Below are 27909 nucleotides of genomic sequence, written 5' to 3' on the forward strand. Positions count from 1 at the left end.
ATCGCCCCTGCCTCTGTCCGGGGAACCCATGACGAACTGACTTCCTGCTTTTAGGACGTCGTTGAAACGTGGCACTCTATTGGTCACAATGAATTACCTCATTTTGGGGTTTTTGTAGATTTTGTGTTTACAGAGATCTGCCTTCCGTTTCCCTGCCAAGTGAAGTGCGTGGTGATGTGTTGAGCACAATATAAGTCACCAGAAAAAAAAACGTTGGGAGTTTTCAATGAATCTATCACGGACGGTTCAAATGGAGGTTGAATGGGAATGGGTTGTGATGGGATGAGATTTGGATTATCCGAGGACATAACTGAAAGTGATGATGGGTTAAGTTTACCCCCTGTGGTTGTTTTTCATGCCCCCCCCCCCCCCCCCCCCCCCCCCCCCCCCCCCCCTTACTAATATAAACCAATGTCTACAATGGAGGGGAGGTATCCTCTGTTTAGAAACATTGTAGTAGCCTATATTTACTTTTAGCTCGTAAAGTACTATATGGCAAATCTGGACGTGTAGTCTATATTATGAAGGTTATAATTATAAAGGTTCTTACTTTTATGGAAATTCTTACTTTGTGAATGATTTTCTTTTTTTGAGGATGCATGTATTTCTATCTAGACTGATACAATCTGGTCCACGTTATATGATACAACGCATGTACCTTACAAAACACCGCACGCACGCACACACACACAAAAATGTAAATCACTTTAAAATACCAAGAAATGTTTTGTATATATGTGAACATTTGACATTATAAATAATTCAGACATGGGTTAGGGCTTTCGAGATGGAGTGAAACATGAGCATGTGCTAACGGCGATGTATAGCAAAGTTTGGCCAAGTTTTATGCTTCTATGGTTCAAGATGTAAAGACAGATCATAAAGAACATGTACCATTCCCACTCTTAACATTGAGAATCTGACCCGTCATTGTGGCATTTACCTCAAGTTCTCAACAGCCTTTACCGAGTTGGAGACATGAACTAAACTAACATTTCCAGCTGGCAATAACCATATCCCACTGTGGTCTGTTGTCGTAAGGAATATATATATATAAAACCAAAACATGTAATTTCTTAGACAGACTGCATTGGCACACACTACAGCGTGTTGCACGCCTTGTATCTTGTATACGTTGGATTTTATGAAAACCACAACACTGATTACCTAAAAGAAACACACGCATGACACACACACGCGCACGCACACACACACACACACACACACACACACACACACACACACACACACACACACACACACACACACACACACACACACAAAGACTTGGTTCTTCCCAGCTGAAAATGCAAGGTTCTCAACTAGAAACGCTTCCAAAAACTCTAGCCCTAGTTGAACTTGAAAATAAGGGTGTCGGACTAATGCCTGTCGGACTGTTAGTGCGCCCAGAATTAAGACGCTGCCTGCAGCTGCCCTCAGGAAAATGTCTTCACAGTATATGCCCCTCACAGTACATGTGGAAGATAGAAGATACCATGGTAACTATCCACTGCAGTGGATGTCACCAATGTACTTATAAAAGCACTTGATGTTTGAATTAGAGTGAAAGTCCCGGTCGGTTGCAAAACCAGTGATGCACGTTCTTGCATGTCAGTGAGTGGGTTTGAGCAAGTTGAGTGAAGGACTCTCGTTTGACCCGTTACATTGTTGGGAACAATCCATTTTCAGTACTGTAAAATCCTACTTTATACTCCAACGTACGACGTAGGGGTCGCTTCCCGTCAAGAGAGTCATTTCTTGGCGGCAAGTGACGGGAGTATAAATTGAGCTTAATGGCTTCTTTCTGTTTCTTTGTGTGATGATGACACTAATCTAGTCTCAATTATATTATCCATTTAAACCCCGTTTACTTAATTGACCGCAGTTGGTCCCCCTTCCCCCCTGAACATTGCCGATCTACTGTACAAGCTCACAATAGATCGGCTATTTTCACAGAATGTTCACCTGAACTTGTTCTGGGCACAGTGTAGGGTTCATGTGGTTAAGTCTACTTTGTTTTTCATCTGAAACGTAATAGTATGTATGCTATCTATTTTCTACGTTGTAATGTGTTGGTTGTGAAAATAGTAAATACCAGTAACGCCTTGTGAACACAGCTATGTTACAATACTTTATCGAGAGTTCTGGCAGAACATGAATGAGAAAATAGCTCTATAAAATCTCCTTGTCTTGAATGTTGCAAGACATTCATAAAAAAGGCCATTGAACTGGCAGATCAGGAGCCAATGGATTATGGGAGTGACAGATAAATGTTATAATTGGAAAATAATCTCTACAATTGTTATCGGATGTATGTTGCCTTGAATTACAGACTGTATACTTGACTTTTCTAGTACCTTTTCAGTTTGAATTTGTTATTTTCTATGAGCAATATGTGTATTTTGGAAAACTTAATAGATGTTGAAATTTTAAGAGCAATTTGCAACAACTCAAAGAGTTATTTCCCTGACAAAGATATTTACTATAGTGACTGTTTTATGTATATATTCGATGGCCATGATTTTCAAGGATAGTAGCTCTTTTGAAGTGTTATGCAATGTTGAAGCTTTTTTATGTGAAGAAGGGCCTATTGCTGAGAAATAAACAAGCTGGGAGTTTTTTTTTCCTTTTCTACGTTTTACAATGATCTGAGGGCTTATCCTACAGAAATATTTATGGAAAGATTTTTTACCACACTTTTTGTATAGAATATGCAACAAAGTTACACTAAGAAGGAAATATTATTGTCTACATAGAATATTATTAAAAAGCTGGTACATAATTAATACCCTTTCTCAATTATAAGCCATTGTGTTTTTTTATGGTGTTATCGTGTTGAATAAGCCACAATATCCAAGCGCTAATTTGTGTAACCAATTATGCCTGTGATCTGCCATCTTGCGTCCATACAGTAGCATTTATTCATTTTGTATGCAACTATTACAATGTTATGAAGAGAAACGTACATGTTTTGTCTATCAAATTCTTTGTGCCATTGAAATATTGGTGAATAAGCAAAAAACTATGGTGTTAACATGCAGAATCCTTCTCTCTTTATTATAGTGACCGATACTCACCACTGTATTATAATAAGCACGTTAAACTGTGAGTTGTAGTTTGCTTAAAGCAGCAATGACAAGAAACTATTATAAATATACAGTATATATATTAAAAAAAGACTATGGTGTTATTCCTAGTTTAGGAAGTGTGTATTTCTGTGCATAAAGTATGTGTGACAAAGGACTATTTTAGAGTTTGCATGTGCATGAGTTTGGTTTTGAATGAAATATATTGTGCAATGTACACTTATTTAAATTCTGCACAGTGGCATAGTTAGGCTACGTATTGGTTTTTGTTTTTGTTTGTTGTTTTTTAACATCGTCAATGACTTCTAACTGATCGTTGCTATAGTCATGAAATATTTCATCTACCGATAGTGTGTAAACCCATACAAAATAATACCTAGTTACTGAATGTAATGTGTTAACACTCGCGCGTATGTGGTCAATTAGAAAGTCATGTTTATATTCTTTGATGTCTGTATAATTTTTGAGCGTATTGTTATTGCAACAATGTAATATCTGAATTGGACAGAAATGCGGACCTGAGGTTGGGATGAAAAGGATTTCGGGGAAGAATGATCATGATGTTTAGAAAAGTCCCTCCAGGCCTGTTTATTCACGTCCATGAAATGGCATTCCAAAATGTGCCTTATTTGTTAGTTTGGAAAACATTTTTAGTGCTTCAGTGCCGTTGGTGAGTTTGATGAATAAAAAGAAAAGTCATATTGAATTAAAACCGCTTTTGTTTTATTCTGTGGTTTTCATTTACTTGCCTTCTCTACTCGGCTACATTAGCAGTTACTGGAGTACATTTACTCCAGGACTGTACTGTACAGCTGCGCTAGCTCCTCCTATGTCCAGCTTTTGGTGTGTGTGTGTGTGTGTGTGTAACCCAAATTTTGTCCTAACACAAACATGAAATACCATTGACAATGAATGGACAATTTGGAGTGTTTGTGTAAACACAAACATTTATGACGAAGGTGAAGATGAAAATTGTGATTGGCCAGAATGAGATGATGATGATGATGTACGATTTTGATAAGGGATTTTGAGGGGCGCTATATACAGTTTTTGTCTCCACAAAATGTCCACAACACAAACATTAAATGCCTTTGAAAATGAAGGGAAAATTTGCGTCATCTTGTCCCCATGCACACATATTTGCCATCGACAATGAAAGGAGAATTTAGGTCAAATATGACGTAAATTTGTGGCAACAGGCATTCTGATTGGCCAGTATGAGATGATGCATGATGATGATGTACGATGATAAGAGCGCCCCTCACTTCACACAGGTGTGATTTTTCAATACTTTATACTTGTATCCACTGCATTTCAGAGGCAAAGTGCTTTTTACTCCCACTTATTTGACAGCTTTAGTTACTAGTAATTTTGCAGATTTAGATTGTTATTACAAAACATACTGTACATTAACCAATTAAGCCCCATTTTATACTTTTGCTATTCAAAAATATTTCAGTCAACTCAGAACATCTCAAGAATGGATGGAATATATATTTATTGAATATATAAAATGAGCAATATATTTATTATGGTTTGGCGATGACTTGGATCTGCTTTACCCATTTTGCGCGGGAACCCCTTTTGGTATTTTAACTAAGCCTTACGTTATACTGTAATTTAGCTATTGAATAATAGCAGATCTACGTACAAGCTCATAGAGCTTGTAGGTCTGCTATTTTTGAAAAATCGTGAAAATGTGGCACAAATCTTTGAATATATATTCTTTCAGAGTGAACTAAATGGGTTAGACGTTAGGTAATCAGATCAAGCGCATGCTGCTCAGAGTCATACTGCTACAAGGTGTTCACATGGCGATGCATCGCGTCGTGTTGTGGCGTTTCTGCCTTTGTTGATAGTGACAATGGAGATATACAAGAAATGGGCAGAGAGAGAGAGAGAGACGGGGAGTGAGACGCAGCAACGGTCGTCGAGATCTGGATTCGAACCCACAGCACGCTGTCAAGCTGCAATAAATGCACTTTACGTATACTTGTAACAGAGTATTTCCTTATTGTGGTATTTCTACAAAAAAACCCAAAATAAAAACAGTATTTCTTCCACTGCTGGTTAACAGTTACCGGTAGAGGAAGGCGTTCCCTCCAGGGGGCTGATTTCAGCCAACTGCAAAGCTGTTTTCTTTTTTTTTGCTTGGATACTTCCCAGATCTGTGCGTGTGTGTGCATGTGTGTGTGTGTGTGTGTGTGTGTGTGTGTGTGTGTGTGCGCGCGTGCGTGTGTCTGTGCATGCGTCCATGTGTGTCCGCGTCCATGTGTGTCCGCGTGTGCATGTGCGCGTGCGCTGAACGTGTACATTTCCATATAGACACGGTACTCTGTGTCTGGCGAGTACATGTGCTGTATGGATGGATTACATAAGACTGGGCATATGGATTATGGTGATGAGGACTTTAATGGTTTAAACATGCCAATTGTGTAATGGAGAACTTTTTTTTAGGGGTTGGGTGGGGGGGGGGCTTCATAGAAATCAAGTCCCTCTCTGTCCGTTCTCCTGATGAAAAGGCAGATACATTCACATGAACCTCACTTGATTTCAAAACCCTATAGCCTATATCGTTGCCAGAAAACAGTTTTTGTGCTCTTATTTTGTTGAGTGGTACAACCACTCCTATAGACAGCTATGTGTGTCCCTGGGTCCCATGGTCTCTGGGTCTGTCCCTGGGTCTGTGAGCACGAAAACCAGGGGGTGCTGTTGCACCACTCTCTTCAGACAGGTCTGATTGTTCATAAATGAATGCCATCTATACTTCATACTACAAACTACAGCGCCAGACAAAAGTAGCAAAAGTAGCAGATCCACAAGCTCGATATTTTTGCCGTTTTTGAATTCGAATCCTGAAAAGTATAGGAGTTCCAGACTACTGCTTTTTGACCTCTCGAAGCACAACCAAATCTCTTCGCCGAAGAATATATACGAGCTTGCATGTTCAGACACAGCGAGTGAAGGCAGTCCAATGCTAGGCACAATGGGGAGCAACGTAAAATATATTAGCCTATACTTTCCCCCAGTTACAAGTAGTTCAAGTTTATTGGTCATTTAAATCAAAATGTACAATGTATTCCGTTTTTTTGTTGACCAAAAGGGAGTGTTGGCAGAAGCCTCAGCTTTTAATGCCAGCCCTTGGTATGAACATACAACGAAAAACAAGACAAAACAAAACAAAACAAACATAACCAACATAACAAAACCAAACAAGACAAAAAGGAAAACATAAACAAAAACAAGTACTGTAGTACTGTAGTTTTTTGGTGATCTTTTTGAGTGGTGGCACACCGTCTCCAACATGTGTCCGTAATGTCTGTCTGTTTTGGGTACCAACAGGTGACAAAGTGGCGCTGCTTCACACTGCACATGCAGGTGCATGATGGGAAGCCAAGTTTTTAGTGTAACACCAATGTTTTTTACACACACACACACACACACACACACACTTGCTTGCTTGTGCTTGTGGTTGTCCATCGTGTCCGATGATGACCATCTTCTCCTATTTGTGAGTCCTCTGGTGGCTGTATAGTCCGATCACACACACACACACACACAATATAAAATAAAATAAAATAAAAGTATAGTTCCACCGCACACTTCAGACGGGTCTGAAGTTTGCCTGATTGTGGACTCCCCCTGTGAGATAAATTATTTACTGTTCCAATAAAATATATTTAGATCTAAATGAAGCAGGCCAGACAGGTACAGTACATCACTTCTGTAAGTTGAGAAAGCAATATAGTAGCATAACGAGTAACGTATCTAATTACTTTCAGTGGTGGGAAAAGTACTAAAAATGTTTTTTAAGGCATCAATACTGCAATGTAGAAATGATCAGAATCTACAAAGTAACTAAAGTTTTTAAATAATTGTAGTGGAGTAAAAGTACAATATTTGTCTCTGAGATGTAGTGGAGTAGAAGTAAAAATACAGAAAATTGGAAATACTCCAGTAAAGTAAAAACAATACCTCAAAATGTTACTTTGCTAGGTTAAGTTAGTTACTTTCCACCACTGATTACTTGTGATACCAAGTATTCCATAATGTAATTACTGTAAATGATGCATTTATATAGTGCTTTTATCCAAAGCGCTTTACATAAATTTCACATTACATTCACCCATTCACACACCAATGGCAGAGGATGCAAGGCACCAACCTGGACACTGGGAGCAATTAGGGGTTCAGAGTCTTACTCAAGGACACTTCGACACTAACTCTGGGGGAGCCCGGGATCGAATCGGGAACCTCACGGTTTCCCATCCAGCCGTTCTGCCGGCAACTCTACCCGTGAGCCACTGTCACCCCACTGTAAAGAGTAAGGTACTGAGCCACTGCCACCCCACTGTAAAGAGTAAGGTACTGAGCCACTGCCGCCCCACTGTAAAGAGTAAGGTACTGAGCCACTGCCGCCCCACTGTAAAGAGTAAGGTACTGATCCACTGCCACCCCACTGTAAAGAGTAAGGTACTGAGCCACTGCCGCCCCACTGTAAAGAGTAAGGTACTGAGCCACTGCCACCCCACTGTAAAGAGTAAGGTACTGAGCCACTGCCGCCCCACTGTAAAGAGTAAGGTACTGAGCCACTGCCGCCCCACTGTAAAGAGTAAGGTACTGATCCACTGCCACCCCACTGTAAAGAGTAAGGTACTGAGCCACTGCCGCCCCACTGTAAAGAGTAAGGTACTGAGCCACTGCCACCCCACTGTAAAGAGTAAGGTACTGATCCACTGCCGCCCCACTGTAAAGAGTAAGGTACTGAGCCACTGCCACCCCACTGTAAAGAGTAAGGTACTGATCCACTGCCACCCCACTGTAAAGAGTAAGGTACTGAGCCACTGCCGCCCCACTGTAAAGAGTAAGGTACTGAGCCACTGCCACCCCACTGTAAAGAGTAAGGTACTGATCCACTGCCGCCCCACTGTAAAGAGTAAGGTACTGAGCCACTACCACCCCACTGTAAAGAGTAAGGTACTGAGCCACTGCCACCCCACTGTAAAGAGTAAGGTATTGGGCCACTGCCGCCCCACTGTAAAGAGTAATGTATTGCACGTCTAGAGGAACTTGTTGCCCAACACTTGTGCACTCTCTCTCTCTCTGTGTCTCTCTCTCTCTCTCTCTCTCTCTCTCTCTCAGCATGAGGCGGCAGACTGCAGCGATTGCAGATGTTATTGTTTTGCATGTGTATTAAAACGTTGGCCACAACACCAGCCTGCGTGTCGCCAGGTTTCCATGCACACTACAACTGGACACACGCATTTCCAAACAACTGGCCAGAGCTCACCCGGAGGAGGGCGGGCCGCGGGCGGGCGGGGGGGGGGTGGGGGAGCCGAGAATTATATCAAGTTTGTTACGACATCTCGCTAACTCAAACAAGAGTGAGAAAACGGCGAGGTATCCGTGGCAACGGTGTAACCGGAGAATTCAAACAAACGGTGGAAGGTCAGCTGGGCCATGTGGTTCCATTTAGGAGCAAGGGCCGCGTTTTCACATTGCTTCATTATTTACTTTCATAAAGTATTAGCTTGATAAGCGGCACCACCCAGTCTCTGGCTCCGAGACACGCTTGGTTGGGGCCTGCCTGCCTGCCTTAAAAAAAGGACCACTTCGCCCCTTTTAAACCCAACTTCATGGAACTCAGTGGTTCTCAGACAGACAGACATTGATATACATTTAGCTACGGGACTCCATCTGAAAATATTCTGTAAGGGACCAATCAGAAGGCTGACAAAGGGTGAACTATACGAAGATAAGGTTGAAATTCAGTGAAGTGCTCCTTTAAACATGATGAAGCGGGGCGAAAACGGCACTGAGGTACGGTAAGAAAATGGACACATACCAAGTTGATTAGTTGAAGGCCTTTTAACAGCTAGACGAACTCACATGCTCCAGGAGGCAGCAGCCACGACATTTCATCTCCAGTCCACTGTACGTTCCAACAAACAAACAAAAACATTGATCATGAACAAACATTTTATTTTAAAATTGTGCATCGGCACCAAATGTCCAACTCCAAATGACCAACTCCAAATGACCACCAACATTTGGTGGTCAAAATGCGGAAGTGCTAACGAGCACTCCGTGTTAAACGCCAGCTGCACGGGGTTTTCTCGTGCCACATGCACGGGCAAAAACCCACCCGCCTGCAGTTCCAGCTTTGGCCAGTAGAGTTTGGCGGCTCCAACGTTGGCACGCCGCTCTGGGGCCTTGTTCTTTTATAAATGGAAGCTCAGGGCACGATGTCACATCCTGTTCTGATGGTGGACAGGAAGTGTTGCAGGAGGTCTGGATTCTTTAAAAAAAAAAGCTGTATTGTTCCCAGGAAGCTTTTAAAAGGAGCAGGGATGCTGCAGGCACACACAAGGGAACTGTATAATACTGTTCAGGCAGCGGGCTGGTTCACATCTGAAAATATCAATTTATTACAATAACAGCAATATAAATCCACGTCGCCTGCATTATTAAAAGCAGCTTTTCATACAGCGAGTGTCTTGGCAATTACATTTGCAATCCTGTGTGTGTATGCACACAAAACATGGGCTGTTAAAAGTCACTGAAGTTATTTAGAGAACTGTGACAACTGCAATCAGACTGTACGTCAGATTGTAGTTCATAATAGCATCCATCGCTTCTTTTTTAATTTCCTTCACAGGTTCTTTAAAATGTTAAACATCGGGACATATCGGCTGCATAGTTCATTACTGTATAGTGTAGATTTGACTTGCTTTCAGCCATTGCTTCTTTATGTGTATATGTAGATATCGACCTGGATCTGGTTTCTATGACGGACAAAGAATCAGAGAAGTCCTCCCTCCCTCCCTTAAAGTCCCACAAGGAGTCAATGTGACCGATGATGTTGTGCGACAGATGACACGTCTATTTGATCTCCCCGCAATCCACTATGACGATCCTCTTGAGGACGCCGCCGTCGTGAAGACCAAAGGACTCCATCTTTGAGACCACGTCCATGCCGTCCTTCACCTGACCAAAGACCACATGCTTACCATTCAGCCTGAGAGAGACAGACACACACACACACACACACACACACACACACAGAGAGAGGAAGATACATGTAGGTAATCAGTGCACAGCTATAGTAGGGGGTATTATCGTCTAAATCGTTACGTAGTGGATAAAAGCATGTAATTTTATACAGATGTCCCTTGGGTCATCCTAAAACATCCCTTGTAGGATGCATTAAGAGGATATTTGTACCACATTACATGCTTTTATGAGATTCTTTAAGTGTCTTTTGCATCGTCTGTCAACACTATAGGCGGTCGTTTTCAATTTAGTCACGTCCTGTTTCAGATTTTTTTTGGGCACCCCTTCTAGGATGTCTTAGGTTGACCCAAGGGACATGTGTGCCAAATGTTATGCTTTTTGGAGATTTGTTTTGGTGTCTTTTTGAGTCAACTGTCAACAATTTAGGTGGCCATTTAGAATTTTGTCCATATAAATTCACATCCTGTTTAAGATGTTCTTTTTGGGAAGCCCTTCTGGGATGTTTTAGGATGATCCAAGGACATCTGTATCAAATTTCATGCTTTTATCCGCCACGTAACGATTTGGCCATCCTTTTTTTAAGATATCTCCTGCTTACCTACTATATCATTCTTAACCCATTAAGACGTGAGGACCATTCTACAAATGCCTTTAAATCGGTGCCAAGGACCCTCAAAATCAAGATTATTCAACATACACTTTAAAGATTTTTTCAAAAGTGTTCACAAATACCAGATGTACAAGCTTGCAGCCGAAATGTATATAGGGCTGAAGTGGTTAATGTATGTTTTGTAAAAATAATCCAAATCTACAGAGTAACTAAAGTAGTAACTAAAGTGTTGAAATAAATAGTAGTGCAGTAAAAGTGCAATATTTGGATCCAAGATGTAGTGGAGTAGAAGTAAAGTTATTGGAAATACTCAAGTATTCAAAATTGTATACAGTACAAGTAAACAGTTAAATGCTTAGTTACTTTCCACCACTCTTTACATCTGGGCAGCTTACCATTCAGTTTGAGTCGTGCAAATGAAGAACTGGGAGCCGTTGGTGTGAGGCCCCGAGTTTGCCATTGATAAGATTCCTAAAAGAAGCGGAACGTAAAAAAAAGTCAAATAAAACCACCGTACATCTGGTGCGATATATAAATATGACAAAGAGATATGCCTTATATCAATCAGGAACGTCTGGGGTTCCATAAATACCACCCAAACCACTGAGAAGTAAGATTTAGAGCCTGACCGATATGCGATGAGCCAGATTGCTGTGTCTGATCCCGATTCTGGAGAGTCCTATATCCCATGTTTTGAATGATATGTTTGTCACAAAGTGCGATCTATCTACAAGCTTGCAAATGGATTTTTTTTTTTTTTTCATCTGTAATGACATGCCCAAAATAGTCGAGAATTGGCTCATAATTGCCGATACCTACTGCATGTCATCCGTAAAAAGTAATTGGGCGATGGCCAGAACAATGCATCTGTCTGGCTCCAGTAGGTTTGGGCCTGAGGTAGAGGCATGGTCACGGGGCAACGAACACAGCATCTGTATTGAGTAAGGCTGGTTTCCCTTTTTTGAAATCTGACACATTCTGCGATTATGCAACACAGACAGCACTCACTATTTAAACCTTGTGTCTATATAAGATCAACATGCGGAAAAACTTTACTTAAAAAAGAAAAAAAATGTTATTTTGATGAAGTGGATGTGGATGTTGTTGACTCACTAGGAAAGTAGGTCATTCACTTTAGGATTACAACATTGATATAGCAAAGCGTCTGGCGTTGCATGAGGTAAGGTTAGGTCCTGTAGTGCCACCTAGTGGTAAAGCATCCTATGACAGCATGGCATGCTGCCATGCTGTCTACATCAAATCAAAGTTAAAACAATGAAGGTTGAGGAGGGCTGTGCTGAATTAACTGATACGGCACAAATCATATCATATTCCTTGCCGATCTTATCGATGCAGAGGCTACCATAATGATGTGTACTGTGTGTGAGCTATATGGTGTGTTTGTGTGTGTCTGAGACTCAACATGAGTTGCAGTAAATAAATGTAAAGAGAATATTTCATTTGAAGCATGAAATTCTTCCTTGCTTTTTGTTGAAGTTTTTCAAATTGATTTGGAAACTTTAAATGTTCTGACAATATATTGGTCAAAAACAGCTGCAATAGGTGGTCTAGGTCGGACTGCAAAAGTAAATTATTATATATTATTCAAAATCAACGCATATCGCGAAACATAGCCTACACTACAGTACTTCCTAATACAAAAAGCTAAACTGACAAGGAAGTTGACATTTTTATATACGGGTATAGGAAACAGTACAGGGTTGTGTGATGTTCTATCTATGCTGTCAGCTTAGTTTATAGCGTTCAACTTTACAGGCTAAAAGAGTGACTCTAAGAGCTGTTTGATGGTACAATGTATTATGTAGTTCAAATAGGGGCAAATTTTTAATTATCACTGGTGCTATTTTTTTGTTCTTTTCTCCACCTTTGGAGTTACGTCATCGTGGCTAGGTAACTGCCCACCCCAAACAGGTAACGCCTGCCCTTTTTGAGGGGCGATGTCCAGCTGTTGGCCCTCACACCTACCAATCCGACTGATATGTCCATATCTGTCAGTCCTTGTCCCTTTTATGCCCATATATGGAGCTGGCCGATTTGACTGTGCCAACCAACACACTCCATATTTGGTCGTAGCCGCACTGGTAACTCCTTATATGGTTATGGCTGAGTCATGGTGACATAAGCGTCACATCAAAGATACACCCGCCTGCCCGCCGGCAATTTTCCCTCCCTTAAGTAAATTTTAACATAGGCTATTGTGACATCACAATATATGATATAAGGGGAGGTGTGCCAAATAACACTGCATTCTTAAAAGTAATCCATGGTCAACAGGAAGAGGGAAAATGCCCTTCATGTGCTGATTTGAGAAAAGCATGATTTGAATGGTCAGGGAAGAATCCAGACACTCATCGTTATCATCACCGTGCTCTCCAGAGCAAGACTCAACCAATCCGTTTTGATCCGCGCCGGTGCCGGCGGCACGTTGAAATGCCCCACTGGGCGGAGCGTCTGGCAGGGGGAGGTCCACACAGGTCCTTCCACGCGTCTGTGGCGTCGGCAGACCGGGTGTTCTCCTTCGGAGGATGGGAGTTCTCCTCCGGAGAGAAGACGCTCTCCGGAGGAGAACTGACCCAGGGTCAGATGGATGTTCACGTCTTCAACACGGTTTCCCTGAGCTGGAGGAAACTTCCCCCGCCGGTGGCGGCCGCGCGAGAGAGTGCCCCCGGCGGCGAGGTTCCGTCCAGGCGCTGCTACCACACGGCCGTGCTCGTGGGGGATATCGTCTACATCTGGGGCGGGTACATGAACACGTGGAGGTACTCCGATGGGCTTTATTCGTTTAACATCGAAACCCACAGGTGGCGCACACCTACGGTGTCTGGGGCTGTTCCGCGGGCGATGAAGGGTCATTCGGCCTGCGCCGTGGGGGACGTCATGTACATCTATGGAAGATGGAGCGAGTGGAATATGGCATACGGAGATTTCATTGCGTACACTGACGTATACAAGTTGGACACCGTCACGATGGTCTGGACTTTGATTAACGCTGGAGGCACTGTGCCGCCCGAAACGGAATTCCACTCCGCCACCGTCATCGGGACGAAGATGTTTGTGTTCGGCGGCTGCCGGAACGAGGAGAACTACAGCAGACAAGAAGGCTGCTATGGCAAAGTCAGAGTGTTTGACACAGAGACGGCCTGCTGGCTGACCACGCCTCCTGCACAGACTCATCCGGAAGGACGCACGGACCATTCCGCCTTCGCCTACAACGGAGAGCTGTACATATTTGGCGGGCGCACCTGGGAGCATGTGATCTTCAACGACCTGTGGAAATTCAATCCAGAGAGCTTCTCCTGGAAGAGGGTCGAGCCCAAGGGGAAACGGCAGCCGTCTGGGAGATACGGGATGGGCTGTTGCGTGGTGGGAGATCGCGCTGTCCTCTTTGGAGGTGAATCAGACGATTGCGACACTGTGGCATTCAATGACCTGTACGTCTTAGATTTGAGTCCTAGTCTGAAGACGCTATGCAAGCTGGCGGTTATCAAGTGCGGCCTGGAGCACTCAGGACTCCCGCTTGACATCAGGTGGGAGTTTAGATGTGCTCAGAGAATAGAGATGATATAATGGAGGTGGAAGAAACGCTTTACTACTGTTTAGTTTCATGTCCTTGAAGCCCGGCCACTCACTACACGAAACACCTGATAGGTCACCATGTGTGATTTCCTTTTTTTAGGGGCTCTAGCCCCTCCTATGCACATGTTTCACAGTTGCTTTATTTATCCAGCACGATTTGAATTGGAATACTCCTAGAAAGGCCTCATCCACCACCTTGCTCTTTTTTCAATGCATTGTGCCTGAAGGGGAAGCAATCGAACATGGAGCTGCCCCTCGAGGGGAGCTTTGATTAACGGTAAGCCAACTTTATAATTTTATCATTAAATAGAGCGCTAATTAACACGTTAAAGGTGTCGTTGGCGGTGCGGGATCTCATTAAAAAGGCATTTTAAGGCTCATTCATAGTCTGGATTTTCGGTGGTGAGGTGACCACTGCTCCTGTGGTGAGCTGACCGACCACCAGAGCTGAAATAACGGTGAGCGGTGAGTAAAAACAGAGAGAAGGGCTGGGGCGGTGGTTTGCTCTTCACCGCGGCTCGTGACGTCATGTTGTAGTTCGGTGGGCACCTCACCACCGAAAATACAGACTATGTATGAGCCTAAAGAAGTCCTTAGCCAAGGATGAGTTAACAGTGTACAACCATCGATTTGCATAATTATTTACCCGGACACGTGTGTTGGAGTTTGAAGTTCTCATCTCTAAACGTCGTTCCATAAATGGATTTTCCTCCCGTCCCGTTGTGATCGGTGAAATCCCCTCCCTGCAAAAGAAATATCTCATCAAGAGACGAAATGACCACACACACGCACAGTCGCACACGGTGTATATCAGTGGTTCTCAACCTTTTCTGGACCAGGGGCCAGGCCGTGTGCATTTTCATAGTATGTTGATTTGAATGATGTTAAATACTAACATATCAGGCTATATTTTCGTTGAAAAGCAACCGTGTTGATTTGCTGTTTTTGTCCATGCTGTACTATGAATAAAAAGTACCAGAAGGACTTCGGAGTGCTGGCTATTTCTTTCTTACTCTAGGCCAGTAACGTGGCTCAACTGTGTACCACGCCGGTTCGATTCCCGAGCCTGGTGGACCCGCAAAAGAATACAAAAATAAAAAGTTCCTATATATCAATTTCACAAAGAACTATATAGAACTAGAACTGCACTCTGCCGAGTGCATACTTGCTTGTTGCACACTAGTAGGCCATAAATGGCCTACTAGTGCGCAAGCAGAGCGCGCAAGTACTTTCGACCGCTGGAAAGTATCACATCTCAGTATCTCTGTGAAGGAACGTTTGAAATGTAATCATTACGTGTAACTATTTGCTACCTAACTACTTTTTTACAGAAAAATGAATCATTGATATGTGATGAAAAAAAAAGGTATATAAACTGAATTAAAATATATTATACAGTATACAGATACCACATTACGTCATCGTTGAGAGCTGGGACCAGAGTACATGGTGTGTATTACCGTGGGCTTTCAACGGTAAGTCTGTGCCTGGTTTGCTGGGACCAGTTACCACATTACGTCATCGTTGAGAGCTGGGACCAGAGTACATGGTGTGTATATGTATGACTAGCTCTCAGTGATGACGTAAGAGAAATGGTCATCTGTATAATCTGGTCCCACCAGATACCACATTACGTCATCTTTGAGAGCTGGGACCAGAGTACACGGTGTGTATATGTATGACTAGCTCTCAGTGATGACGTAAGAGATATGGTCATCTGTGTAGTCTGGTCCCAGCAGACCAGGCACAGATTTACAAATTACAAATCACATTACAACTACATACAGAGTATGTAGTTGTAATTTGATTAGCAGTATACCGTGGTTACTTGGTTCCAAAAAGTGAAGCCAAGTTTTTTTCAACCGTAAGTCTGTGCCTGGTTTGCTGGGACCAGTTACAACATTACGTCATCGTTGAGAACTGGGACCAGAGTACATGGTGTGTATATGTATGACTAGCTCTCAGTGATGACGTAAGAGATATGGTCATCTGTGTAGTCTGGTCCCAGCAGACCAGGCACAGATTTACAAATTACAAATCACATTACAACTACATACAGAGTATGTAGTTGTAATTTGATTAGCAGTATACTGTGGTTACTTGGTTCCAAAAAGTGAAGCCAAGTTTTTTTCAACCGTAGGTTTGTGCCTGGTTTGCTGGGACCAGTTACAACATTACGTCATCGTTGTGAACTGGGACCAGAGTACATGGTGTGTATATGACGTAATGTTGTAACTTGTAACTTGTAACTAATCCCAGCAAACCAGGCACAGACTGTATGTAGTTGTTCTAGTTACAACTACATACAGAGTATGTAGTTGTAATTTGATTAGCAGTATACTGTGGTTACTTGGTTCCAAAAAGTGAAGACAAGTTTTCTTCAACGGTAAATCTGTGCCTGGTTTGCTGGGACTAGTTACAACATTACGTCATCCTTGAGAGAGTACATGGTGTGTATATGACGTAATGTTGTAACTTGTAACTTGTAACTTGTAACATTACGTCATATACACACCATGTACTCTCTCAAGGATGACGTAATGTTGTAACTAGTCCCAGCAAACCAGGCACAGATTTACCGTTGAAGAAAACTTGGCTTCACTTCGAAGAGACCAAGCGAAACGATTACTTGCGCGCTCTGCTTGCGCAAGTAAATATATATTGTCGACTGTGAACTCCTGATGAGCAGGTTGTGCCTTGCATGGTTTCCTCTGCCATTGCGCCTTGTATAAAAAGCACTATATAAATGCACCATTTACCAATCAAAGTGTTTTGCCAGTTATTTGGGCCGGGGGCCCACTTGCAATATCTTCACGCCCCACAGGTTCAGAATATATTGAGAGTAGAACAGGACAGAGTCATATTCACCTTACCTGACACATGAACTCAGGAATAATTCTGTGGAACACAGAGCTCTTGAACCCAAAGCCATGTTCCCCAGTGCACAAGGCCCGGAAGTTCTCTGTTCAAAACAAACAGTCCAATGACAATGTTTAAGAGTGCGGCTCATGTGTACAACTGAATGTTTTAATGTTTTTAAATAAATAGAATAAAAAGGGTAACTGGAAGAGTAGGCACCCCGATATTAAATTGGCGTTCCAAAATATATAAATAATATACATATGTCCAACATATTTGTACATTAAATAACTATATGCCGTATATATGATATTAGAGTGAAGATTTGAAAATCATGATAAGGCCCAATATTTCTAACATTAATACAAATTGCTGTAAGACAAGATCCAGTCAACAAGAAGTTGAAGGTACTGTATATGTTCAAATCATATAATAGGCCTACTTTATATTACATTTTCTTTTTTTCACATTTTGGAAATAAATGCCAAATTAACATCGAGGTGCTCACTGCTCACTCTTCCTTATTTGGTGCCACTTCTTGCATCCTTTTAAAACAGCGGCTGCTATAGGCCTATTCTAATTCTAAATAGTAAAGCATAGCCTACCTGCAGTTTTAGGTACAGCGTCTGCATACAACTGTAATGAAAGACAGTAAACCAAATGATTAAAGTTCAAAATGTAGGCGTTTGAGTTTTGACTTGTGCCACTGATGCACACGGAACAGATTACTGTTAAAAAAAACAGCGACCCTTGCGTGCACACAATTCAATAGGTCACCACATTCGACGTGACACAACCACGGTCTTCCACTGAACTTAGCTAAATGTTAGCCTACGAAACGTGAGAGGGTACCTCAATGATTATCCTCCCAAGAGGTTCGTTGTCAGCTTCGATGTCCAAATACACCACCGGGTTCTTGGCAGGGGTTCTAGAAAACAACCTCGCGGCAGCGATCGCCAGTGAGCTGTATCTCATACGATTTTTCATTTGCAACATGGTGGTGGGGTGGCATTATTTCTGTCAGCTCTGCGCACTGGCGGCGTGTTTACATTCGACACACAGAAAGAGCTGTATGTGGTGGTCAAACAGCGACACTATGTGGAATTAAAAAGACTGCAGCATGGAACAAGCTCCCACTGTACCTTCGTCAGGCAGCCTCTGTAGACATTTTTAAAGCTCAGCTCAAGACCCACTTCTACAACATTGCTTTTAATTGATCTTTTATTTTATTTTGTTATTCATGTCCTCACTGTATTGCATTACTGCTTGTTTTTAATGTTGTTGCCTTGCTTTTCTTTTATCCTCCATTTTTCTGTAAAGCACTTTGAGCTGCATTTCATGTCATGAAAGGTGCTATACAAATAAAGTTTTATTATTATTATTATTATTATTATTATTATTATTATTTTATTGATTATTGGCATTCTCAAACCAGTACGCAGTGTGGAAAACTTGTCCTACATTTACTTAAGTAATTTTGAGGAATTTGTACTTCTACTCCACTGTTGTTCATTGTAATCAATTCATACTGTATAGGCCTAATACATAATACAAACAATACAATACAATAGGCCTACATATTGCATAATATTGGTTGAAAACAGCAGGCTAGTTATATTTTGGTCTGGTAGAAGTGAATCACCTTGCACGAGGATGCTTACGCACACCAAAGAAAGCCCTTGTAGGGGTGCTGGTCCACGAAACAAACAAGAAAGTGGCTGCACACGCTGATTGGCACTTTGGCTATCAGCATGTGCCACTTCCTTGTTTTTCAAGATTCCCTCTTCAGAAGTGAATCAACTTGACATCTACTCTGGGTCCTTTTTAGCAGCCCTAGTGGACCCGTGGACCACTCGTCTGGAATGCTGACACTGTGACACATCTCATCTTCAAAGTGAACCAGTTCTCCATCAAATGCTGTGGGCTCAAATTAGGTGGTCTTTGGTCCCAAATACAGGAACCTTTACTTGATCATTAGTGGTGGTAAATGGTGCATTTATATAGCGCTTTTATCCAAGGCACTTTACATAGATTGTGCATTACATTCACCCATTCACACACACATTCACATACTGATGGCGGAGGAAACCATGCAAGGCACCAACCAACACATCGGGAGCAATTAGGGGTTCAGTGTCTAACTAACTCTGGGGAGTCCGGGTTTGAACTGGCAACCTTGCGGTTACCATCCAGCCACTCTACCTCTGAACCACTGCCACCCCTGTGGTGAACAGCTATGCAAGGTGACAGGCCTATGCAAGATTGGGAAACAGCATTAGATCGCTGTGGGTACTCAAGAGGTCAGAATGAGTCCAAGCCTACAGAGACTATATGCAAGGATGGTCGGCCCCTGGATTCCATATTTGGTTATGGGTGACTCATCATGACCTGAAGTACGATGACACGAGCAAACCCGTATAAAGGCAGGCGCAGATTCAGTCACCTCGACCTTCTTCGACACACTGAAAAAAGACTCTCCTGACCCTCACTCTACTCTAGAACAACTTCAAAGTTCTGAATTTCTCAGAATCACGAAGGGAATTATAATCGCTTGATCTTGATAGAATACCACTACAATCCTAAACTTTCCTAAACTAAGCCTGCAAATCCAACATTACACAAGACTATTTCTCATAACCCAGAGTCCAAATTTATTAAAAAACAGACAAAGAAAAAGGAAAACTCAGGCTAATGTTTATTATCTACACAACATAATAAAATCTGGATTGGACTGCAAAATCGCTGAAGAGGCCCATTCAAACTCGTCAATCATCATGGCTGTGAGAGCGTCGTTTGGGAACAACAACGAGATCGGATGCTTCGCCAAGCTGACCAGCGCGTACTGCCTGGTGGCCGACGGAGGCTCCGAGAGCTTCTACAGCGTCTTCGAGGGAGAGCTGTCGGAAACCATACCGGTGGTACGTGCCTCCATAGGAGGCTGCCGGATCGTTGGGCGGATGTGCGTCGGAAACCGCCACGGTCTTCTGGTCCCGAGCAGCACCACAGACCTGGAACTCCAGCACATGAGGGAGTGCCTGCCGGACACGGTCAGGATCCAGAGAGTGGAGGAGAGACTCTCCGCCTTGGGAAACGTCATGGTCTGCAACGACCGCGTGGCGCTGGTCCACCCCGACCTGGACAGGGAGACGGAGGACGCTGTGGCCGACGCCCTGAAGGTGGAGGTGTTTCGTCAGACGGTGGCCAACAAGGTGCTGGTGGGGTCCTACTGCGCCTTGTCCAACCGCGGCGGGCTGGTCCACCCCGAGGCGTCCGTCGAGGACCGGGACGAGCTGTCGTCGCTGCTCCAGGTCCCCCTCGTGGCCGGGACGGTTAACCGAGGTAGCGGGGTGATCGCGGCGGGCATGGTGGTGAACGACTGGTGTGCGTTCTGCGGCCTGGGTACCACCAGTGCAGAGCTGTCGGTCGTCGAGAGCGTCTTCAAACTCGCCGATGAAGACTGGGCCACCGCCAAGAGGGACGACTTGCTCATCGACAGCCTGACATAGATAAAAGCCAGTGAACCCTAAAAATGAAAACTGTGTGAGGGGTGCTTTTATCATCATACATCACATTCCCTGGTACACACAAACACACAAAGCTGGGCATCAAAAATGTATAGGGTTAAAGTGGTTACGCTGATTTTGTCATTACTAGAGGTTTGGGAAGCTACGTGGGCCTCACACCTACGCAGCTCCACCTGATATGCCCTTTTTTGTATTGTATCTGTCAGTCGTTCTAATTTAGCTGGGAACCATCTGGAACCCCTTGGGAGTATCCTTGTGTGACAAGGTGGAAAGCCTGGTCTGTGTTCCAAAATCGCCGTGTGAACTGGTCTGTAGTGGATGGTAATTCATGTCATGTTGTAGTCAGATTTGTAGTCATCAGGCAGGATACCACAAGGCGGAATAAGACAGTACAGTATTCATAATACTGATTCCGCCTTGTGTTTTCCTGCCAGGTGACTACAACATGACGAAAGTTACCATCCGCTCCCGACCGGATCATAAACACGAATTTAATAAAGATACCAAGGATTCGATCGTCAGTGATGTCATGTCACTGTCATGCGAAATAATTGAATCGAAACCTCTGGTCTAAAACAATGGACTATAGAATTGTTGCAGAAATTGTATAATTGACAATGACGGGACTGACTGAGCTGAGGTGTATGGGTGGGGATAATGGGCGGGGAAACCAGGTGAAGGGAATGAGGCGACTGGATGGAATGTGGGAGTGACTGAACTTTATATTTGGTGAGCAAAATCATGTGACCGTTCACATGATGAAATATAAATAGTGTATTAACAGATTTGAGGACTGGTCTGTCATCGGGTGTGCCTTGTCTCTATAAATTAACATTTGTGTTAAATGCTAGTGGATTATGCCATCCTTTATGCAAAGCAAAAAAGGGGGGGAAACTGTCTGTAGGCCTACAACAGTATTTGTTCTTGCTACAGTCTGAGTGTCCCCCTAAAAACCTGACACCACACTATTAGCTCCAGCAGATTCAGGATAGGCTACATAAAAAAAAACCCTGTCCAAGAAATACATATTGAAACAGTCAAACTCATTTTAAATTACAATCATGGCACATTGTATACAATATGGACCCCTGGAGTGGGCTTCATCTATCCCAGCTCTAGGGTCCTTTACTTGAAAAACATGGAAGACCCCTGCTATAGAGTGTTTGTTCATTAACGGGGGTCTCCAGCTCTTTAGTGAACAGAAAATACATGTTCAGGTTGGACAATAATTTATTTCAAACAGGAGATAATTTATCAGCTTGTGTTGCCGTTCCAATTCAGTCTCCTCAGAGTCGGTCCTCATTGATTTGTTTCATCACTTCCACTCTATAGCAATTATTAATCAGATTATAAATCTATTTAACACAATTTTTTATGAAAACAATAGTGATCCCATAAAGTGACATTGTCTATTGTATCATGAATGGATGCAATATATTTTCACTAAATAATGCTGTTCTAACCATGACATTTATTTCGAGTACCAACGACTTGTTGAATATTTCCTCCAGCCTAGGTGTCAGTGCTGCCCTCTTTCTCACCCCCCTAGTGGCGAAAAATAAAACTTCTGGGAACTCAGATTAGTGCTGCCCTAAAATTGGGACTAGCTTTAGTATTCCTCGAGGTCTGCATATCTATCTATCAAATAAACATCTGATGTAAGACTAATATAAAATAGTATGCAAGAGGTTGATACATTGTCATCCAATAGTTTGTATTATTCATGCTCTGACTGAACTGTCCTGTTGGATGTTCTGCTCTTTAGATTTTCGTTTTACAAACATTAAATCCCCATTGACAATGAAAGTGATTAAACAAATCAACCAGGAGACAGAATTGGAACGGGAACACAATTAATGATCTCCTGATTGAAATAAATTGTTCTCCATTCTGGTATATATATTTTGTTTACTAAAGAGCTGGAGACGGCTGTGAGTTATATATAATAGCACAGGTCTTCAACGTTTTTCAGGACAAGGACCCCAGAGCTGAGATTGTATACAACTTGATTTAACTGCCATGATTGTAATTTAAAATTAGTTTGTGTATTTCTTGTAGGCTATCAATTATTTTAAAGGATGACATCTGTTTCCGTGTGTTCACTACATTCATTGATATCCCCATTTTTCAAATAGGCAGGGTAGAATAACATGGCTGTACAAATATAACGCTTTTATACTCACCCACAGAGTAAAGTTCACCATTCAATATTTAAATCTACAATGAGATGCTGTCCCCCTCATATCAGATTGTTTCAGCCACCTTTCCTCCACCAAACAGTGCCTTCATAGTTAAAGAACAATAAATAAATATAAATGTACATACAACTTGTGGTCCCTCACATTATATAGAATATAGTTAAACTTTTGCATGAAACTGTTGAAATTTGACATTCAATGTAATAAAGAGACCAAACTTCTATTTTTCAATTTTTTTCCAAACTTTTTTATTCAATGACAATAGACAACATCTTGAACATGAAGATCCTCCCTGAATCCAGGCTCACTGTAGGAAGACAGAAAGAACAAAGTTAGGACAATAGCAACAGAATAATATCTATAAACTCAACACTACAGACTAAAGGGGTTGAGATAGTTTTTAGAATCGGCCTCAGGCCTAAATGGGTTAAGGTAAGAAAAGACTCAAACTACATGGGGAAACTATAATATATGCTATAACTAACACCATTTTAGTTAGGGATGGGATTTATGGCTCTTTGAAGGGAGCCGGATCTCTGGGATCCGTTCCTTTCAAAGAGTCGTTCAAAAGTCTGGCTCACAGGGAAGTTCCCGATGGGTGGGAGGGGGACGCAAAAAAAAAGAAAAAACTCTGTCTGCCCAAGGCCTCCCTAGTGACTCCCCAGTGCCTCCACAGTGTCTCTCCAGTGCCCAGTGTCCCCCCAGTGCCTCCACAGTGTCACCCCCAGTGCATCCCCAGTGTATCCTGCTTAGGGCGCCAGATTGCTCAGGACCAGCCCTGGTTGAAACCCCCTTGCCCCCCTCTAAAAAGGAACGGCTCCCTACTGTGAAACGGTTCCCATCGTTCCTTTTAAAGAGCCGTTCAAATGATCTGATTCGTTCACGAACATCTCTAATTTTAGTAGCCCTAGAATCTTTGCTTGAGACTTTGCTGCTAAATATCAAAATGAATGACTCAACTAGGGCAAATTCTCAGTGACAAACAGGATGTATAAATCACTTTTGAGAGAATTAACTTGTTAGCAGACATTCAGTTGTATCACATGGAACACACATAAAACCAGTGAATGAACACAACCTTAGTTCTGCTTGTATGAAGTGTTAAGTACATCAAGTCATTCAAGGGCAGATTAACTTGCACCCATGTTTTAATTGCATCCAGGAAATGTAGTCAATAAGATAAGACAAAGAGGGAGGCCCAGTATCAACACAGGCCTCAAGCATTAAAGGGAGGGATTTAGGGTACATGGTGATGTTAATATAAAAGGAGTTGGATGGAGCCCGCACACCACAGGTGTAATATAAAAGGAGTTGACATGAAAAAGGGATAAGACACAGAAAACTAGGATATAAAGAATGGTGAAACTGCTGAAACAGTTGTGCAACATAATAGCACACCATGCTTTGTTCTGATTCTATACCTGAAACTGACACATCATTTCTGCAAAAGAAATCCATGGAAAGCAAAAGCAAAGAAAATAAAAATAAATAAAAAGATGGAAGAAAATGTATGTTAAATTAGGTACTTGGAAATGTAATATCCACACTAGAAGAGATCTCTGAATTGGCTCCCCATGGGCAGACTTGAACCAATGACATTAAATAAAGAACAATGCCACAGAACATTGATTTGAGCCTGGAGAAATGTACCCGGTCCAGAGTAGCCTGGGTGGTTTGTCTTTCAGAGATCCTTTCTAGTCCAATTAAAAGTACTATTATTATGTTTCCAGGAGGAGTTAAGACACCATTAGCACTCATTCTGAAACACAATTTAAGTGTTGCCTTGGACCCTACATCCACTAAGGAAAACCACTACCTTTACTTGTCAAATGGGTTGGTAAAGTGGGGATGTGATATTAGAAGTTAGCTAGGACTATCACTCCTATCTAGGGCTGAGCTGAATCACTGGTTGGTTAGGAGCTCCGATGCTTCTTTTGTTTAGATTTGCATTTCATTGTATTAATTTATTCGTCATTATATCATAGTTAGCCACTTACATTTGACCCATATACACTTAAAGTAGCATATCTATAAGCACACAATGTCACAATTAATCTGCCATTTCCATTGAAGAGAAAAATCAACATTCAACTCAGCCCTGATCCTGTATTATATCTGCAGATTCTGCACACAGCAGTTAGTCTACTAATGAAACAGGATTTACCTTCTATAGTTCCAGAAGAACATTTGAATAGAGGAAAAGATGACAAAGGAAATTAAAAACACCAGAAGCAAAACTAGCAGGCTAATGAAGAACCGAGCAATGAATACTGATGCTCAAACTCAAGTGAATGAAAATTCAACATAACATGGCCTCGGAGGTGAAGACAAAGATTCCCTCACAATGAGGGAGACATAAGGAAAGTCACATTACCTTTTTGCCAGCAGCGCCGACAGAGGCCTTCTTGGTGCCTCTGACCTTTTTCATTCGGTTCTTACGCTCCTTGCGCTGTTTTCTGGAGGTCTTCTTTTTCTCATAGAGACCATGCTGAAAGTCAAGAGGAAATTTTATCAATCGACCTGATAACTCAGTCCATTCACGTGGAATTATTTCTGGTTAAGTCATGTCAAGTGGGCAAACACTTCACTTTTCCTCTGCATGTCTTAGCAGACACGATGCATGTTAATTTGCCCGAGTTAATCCATTTACTTTAACATGCAGTGTGGTGTTGAGTTGCCACAGCAAACACTAATGGTATTCTACAATGTTTCCTACAATTAAGTCAAGTTTGGGTTTTTGTATGCATCTTTTGTAGATAATTTCTCTGGTAAATTAAGCCATTCATCTAAACGTTTTATCTATCAACATTGTGAGAATATTTGACTTGGATGAGTATATTCTTTGCTTTTGACAGCATTTTCCTTCTTTCTGATTTCTCGTGTGATGGCATGAACACATGTTCTTTACATAATGCATATTAATAATTGATTTCCCATTTGGATGGGCATTAGCTAAATTTCACTCCATTACTGGTATTCTGCTTAACTCAAACAAGTATTAATGTATGAAATAAATTGTTCCTCTATTATATTTATGCTTGATGAATATATATGAATATTCCCCTGCTGAAAAATGTCTGTGCCAACTGATGTTGAAGCTCTTATACAATTTATCACAACCGTGGGATATAGGGTCAAAATCTGAAGACAAATAAATCCCTTCAATGACAATGCTTGTAGGTTTTAGACACTTCAACTAGACTGTATAACATTAAAAAAAATCTAAACCCTTTTAAGTTGTCAAACATCCCCTTTTTTCAAATTCATTTTGAAGTACCGGTAGTGCGTTTGTTCACTCACTCTGGCTAATCTGTGTTTCGGCTCGTTTTTCTTGGCGTAGTCAAGGGAGTCGTACACCATGGCGAAGCCGGTTGTCTTGCCACCACCAAATTGGGTCCTGAATCCAAAGACAAAGACCACATCCGGTGTCGTTTTGTAGATTTTGGCCAACTTCTCCCTGATTTCAGTCTTGGGGACTGTCGACTTGCCTGGATGGAGGACATCGACAACCTGCAAGAGAGAGACAATCCCCATTTTTATAAATGCATGCCCGACACAGTCTCACAACTGTCTCTTGTCGAAAAGAAGTGATCTTCAAAGCTAACGGCATGCCACATTCTGTATGGCTTGTGGATCCCTCCTAATCAGTGTACATTGAGCAAGACAGTGAAGCACAAATCTGGTATAAGCTGGACATAACTTGGATCTCCCTCTTCTCACTCCTGCCAAAGCTGAGCCTGCACCCCACACACAGTTTATACACGACACATATATGCTATATGAATAGCACAAATAGTTTATTAGCATCATTCAAATGGTATCATTAGTGTTCTCCACAATGAAACAACTTACCATTTGCCTCCTCTGAAGCAGCCGGTTTGTCATGAACTTTCGGGTCCTGACCGTTACTGTGTCATTCTGTAGAAACAATTGTGGAAGAATGAAAATCACTAACTTGACAGCATCACACAAGCCCAAAAAACGTGGGTTATAGTATACAAATGGCCAAAAATGGTTACAGCATTTTGACTGACAATGTTACCAATGACATGCCAGGTTTGTGCATGGTTAAAATACAACTCACGCCACTACAGTTTAGCTTCTTCATGCAAACTGTGCTAAAGCGAATTATCAGTGCTGACTTTGTTTCAAGCAACTTAATTAATTCCAACCATCCTTCACTTTCACTCCTCAAACATGTCACAAACATCCATCACTTCCATCATCTACTTCTGCATATGACCATGGGTGACAACAGTTAGCCATGTTGCTTATTGCCAAAGATGTCTTTACTAGCAGTTGGCTTCGTTTAACAACATACACTGAAACTCAAACATCTCTCAACTTATGCACATTCATTCAATAATCAGTCTTCAACCGAGCAGAATTGCTTAATTTTTTCCTCAAAGACACACCTGGCTGGCTAATGCCATGTATGCTAACGCTAAGCGTTGCGGCTAATTCGAGTACATTGACATAACGTTCTATAAGTTTGTGGACGGTATATTTATACATATTGTAAAGCCAAACTCGCATCACGACATTACCATTAATTTGAGCACATTTCGGTCGCGTCATACATAAATGTTTATGATAAAGTCTGAGAGAAGCTGGCTGTACAGAAGTCAACATAGCGTTTCGAAGGAGCAACAGAGTTATCTCCCAAAAGTAACCAATTGTAAATGTGTCCAAGTTAATTTTGGCATTTATATATAACGATGATATGGAGGAATAAGTTGAGACGTTTATTGTGATATTCGGGTAAAGGATGATCTTGATAAACGGTGGATTTTGTCAACATTTTTCACCCCAAAACTCACCATCTTGGCGTTGGCCTTGCTCAGGGATGAGGAAAAGAACGAAGGGCCCTTGGTTGGCCAGTGAAATGCCTGCGCAGATTATAGTGGTAGCTTCGGCGTGCCTGACGCAAATTACTAATCAAATTCAGAGAAATGTGTTCGACATTATGTTTATGCGTGATCCAGTACATACAAATGTAATACTTTATAATCATTCATTAG

At 42.0% G+C, this 27909-nt stretch overlaps 3 protein-coding genes across 4 annotated transcripts; 1 reads left to right on the top strand and 2 right to left on the bottom strand.

The window, feature by feature from the left end:
* Window positions 1-9051: 9051 nt before the first annotated feature.
* ppifa (peptidylprolyl isomerase Fa) lies at window positions 9052-18182 on the bottom strand. Its single transcript, XM_080782579.1, has 6 exons — window positions 18019-18182; window positions 17772-17802; window positions 17181-17269; window positions 14954-15050; window positions 11106-11181; window positions 9052-10104 (listed from the first exon to the last, which is right to left on the bottom strand). The coding sequence occupies exons 1-6, from the start codon at window positions 18160-18162 to the stop codon at window positions 9969-9971; spliced, it is 573 nt and encodes a 190-aa protein (XP_080638705.1). The 5' UTR covers window positions 18163-18182; the 3' UTR covers window positions 9052-9968.
* A 1758-nt stretch (window positions 18183-19940) lies between these two features.
* Window positions 19941-20672, top strand: LOC308328758 (eukaryotic translation initiation factor 6-like; the record flags this gene model as incomplete). Its single annotated transcript, XM_080782868.1, has 1 exon — window positions 19941-20672. The coding sequence occupies one exon, from the start codon at window positions 19941-19943 to the stop codon at window positions 20670-20672; it is 732 nt and encodes a 243-aa protein (XP_080638994.1).
* Window positions 20673-23106: 2434 nt separating this feature from the next.
* rps24 (ribosomal protein S24) lies at window positions 23107-27772 on the bottom strand. 2 transcript variants are annotated; one of them, XM_080781377.1, is made up of 5 exons: window positions 27709-27772; window positions 26741-26806; window positions 26189-26398; window positions 25263-25376; window positions 23107-23195 (listed from the first exon to the last, which is right to left on the bottom strand). In XM_080781377.1, the coding sequence occupies exons 1-5, from the start codon at window positions 27709-27711 to the stop codon at window positions 23193-23195; spliced, it is 396 nt and encodes a 131-aa protein (XP_080637503.1). In that variant the 5' UTR covers window positions 27712-27772; the 3' UTR covers window positions 23107-23192. The 2 variants fall into 2 exon arrangements, with proteins under 2 accessions (XP_080637503.1, XP_080637502.1); XM_080781376.1 differs by lacking the exon at window positions 23107-23195 and adding an exon at window positions 24310-24329.
* Window positions 27773-27909: the final 137 nt, after the last annotated feature.

This window comes from Protomyctophum bolini, assembly GCF_963924005.1.
Source record: "Protomyctophum bolini genome assembly, chromosome: 14".
Taxonomy (NCBI): Eukaryota; Metazoa; Chordata; class Actinopteri; order Myctophiformes; family Myctophidae; genus Protomyctophum; species Protomyctophum bolini.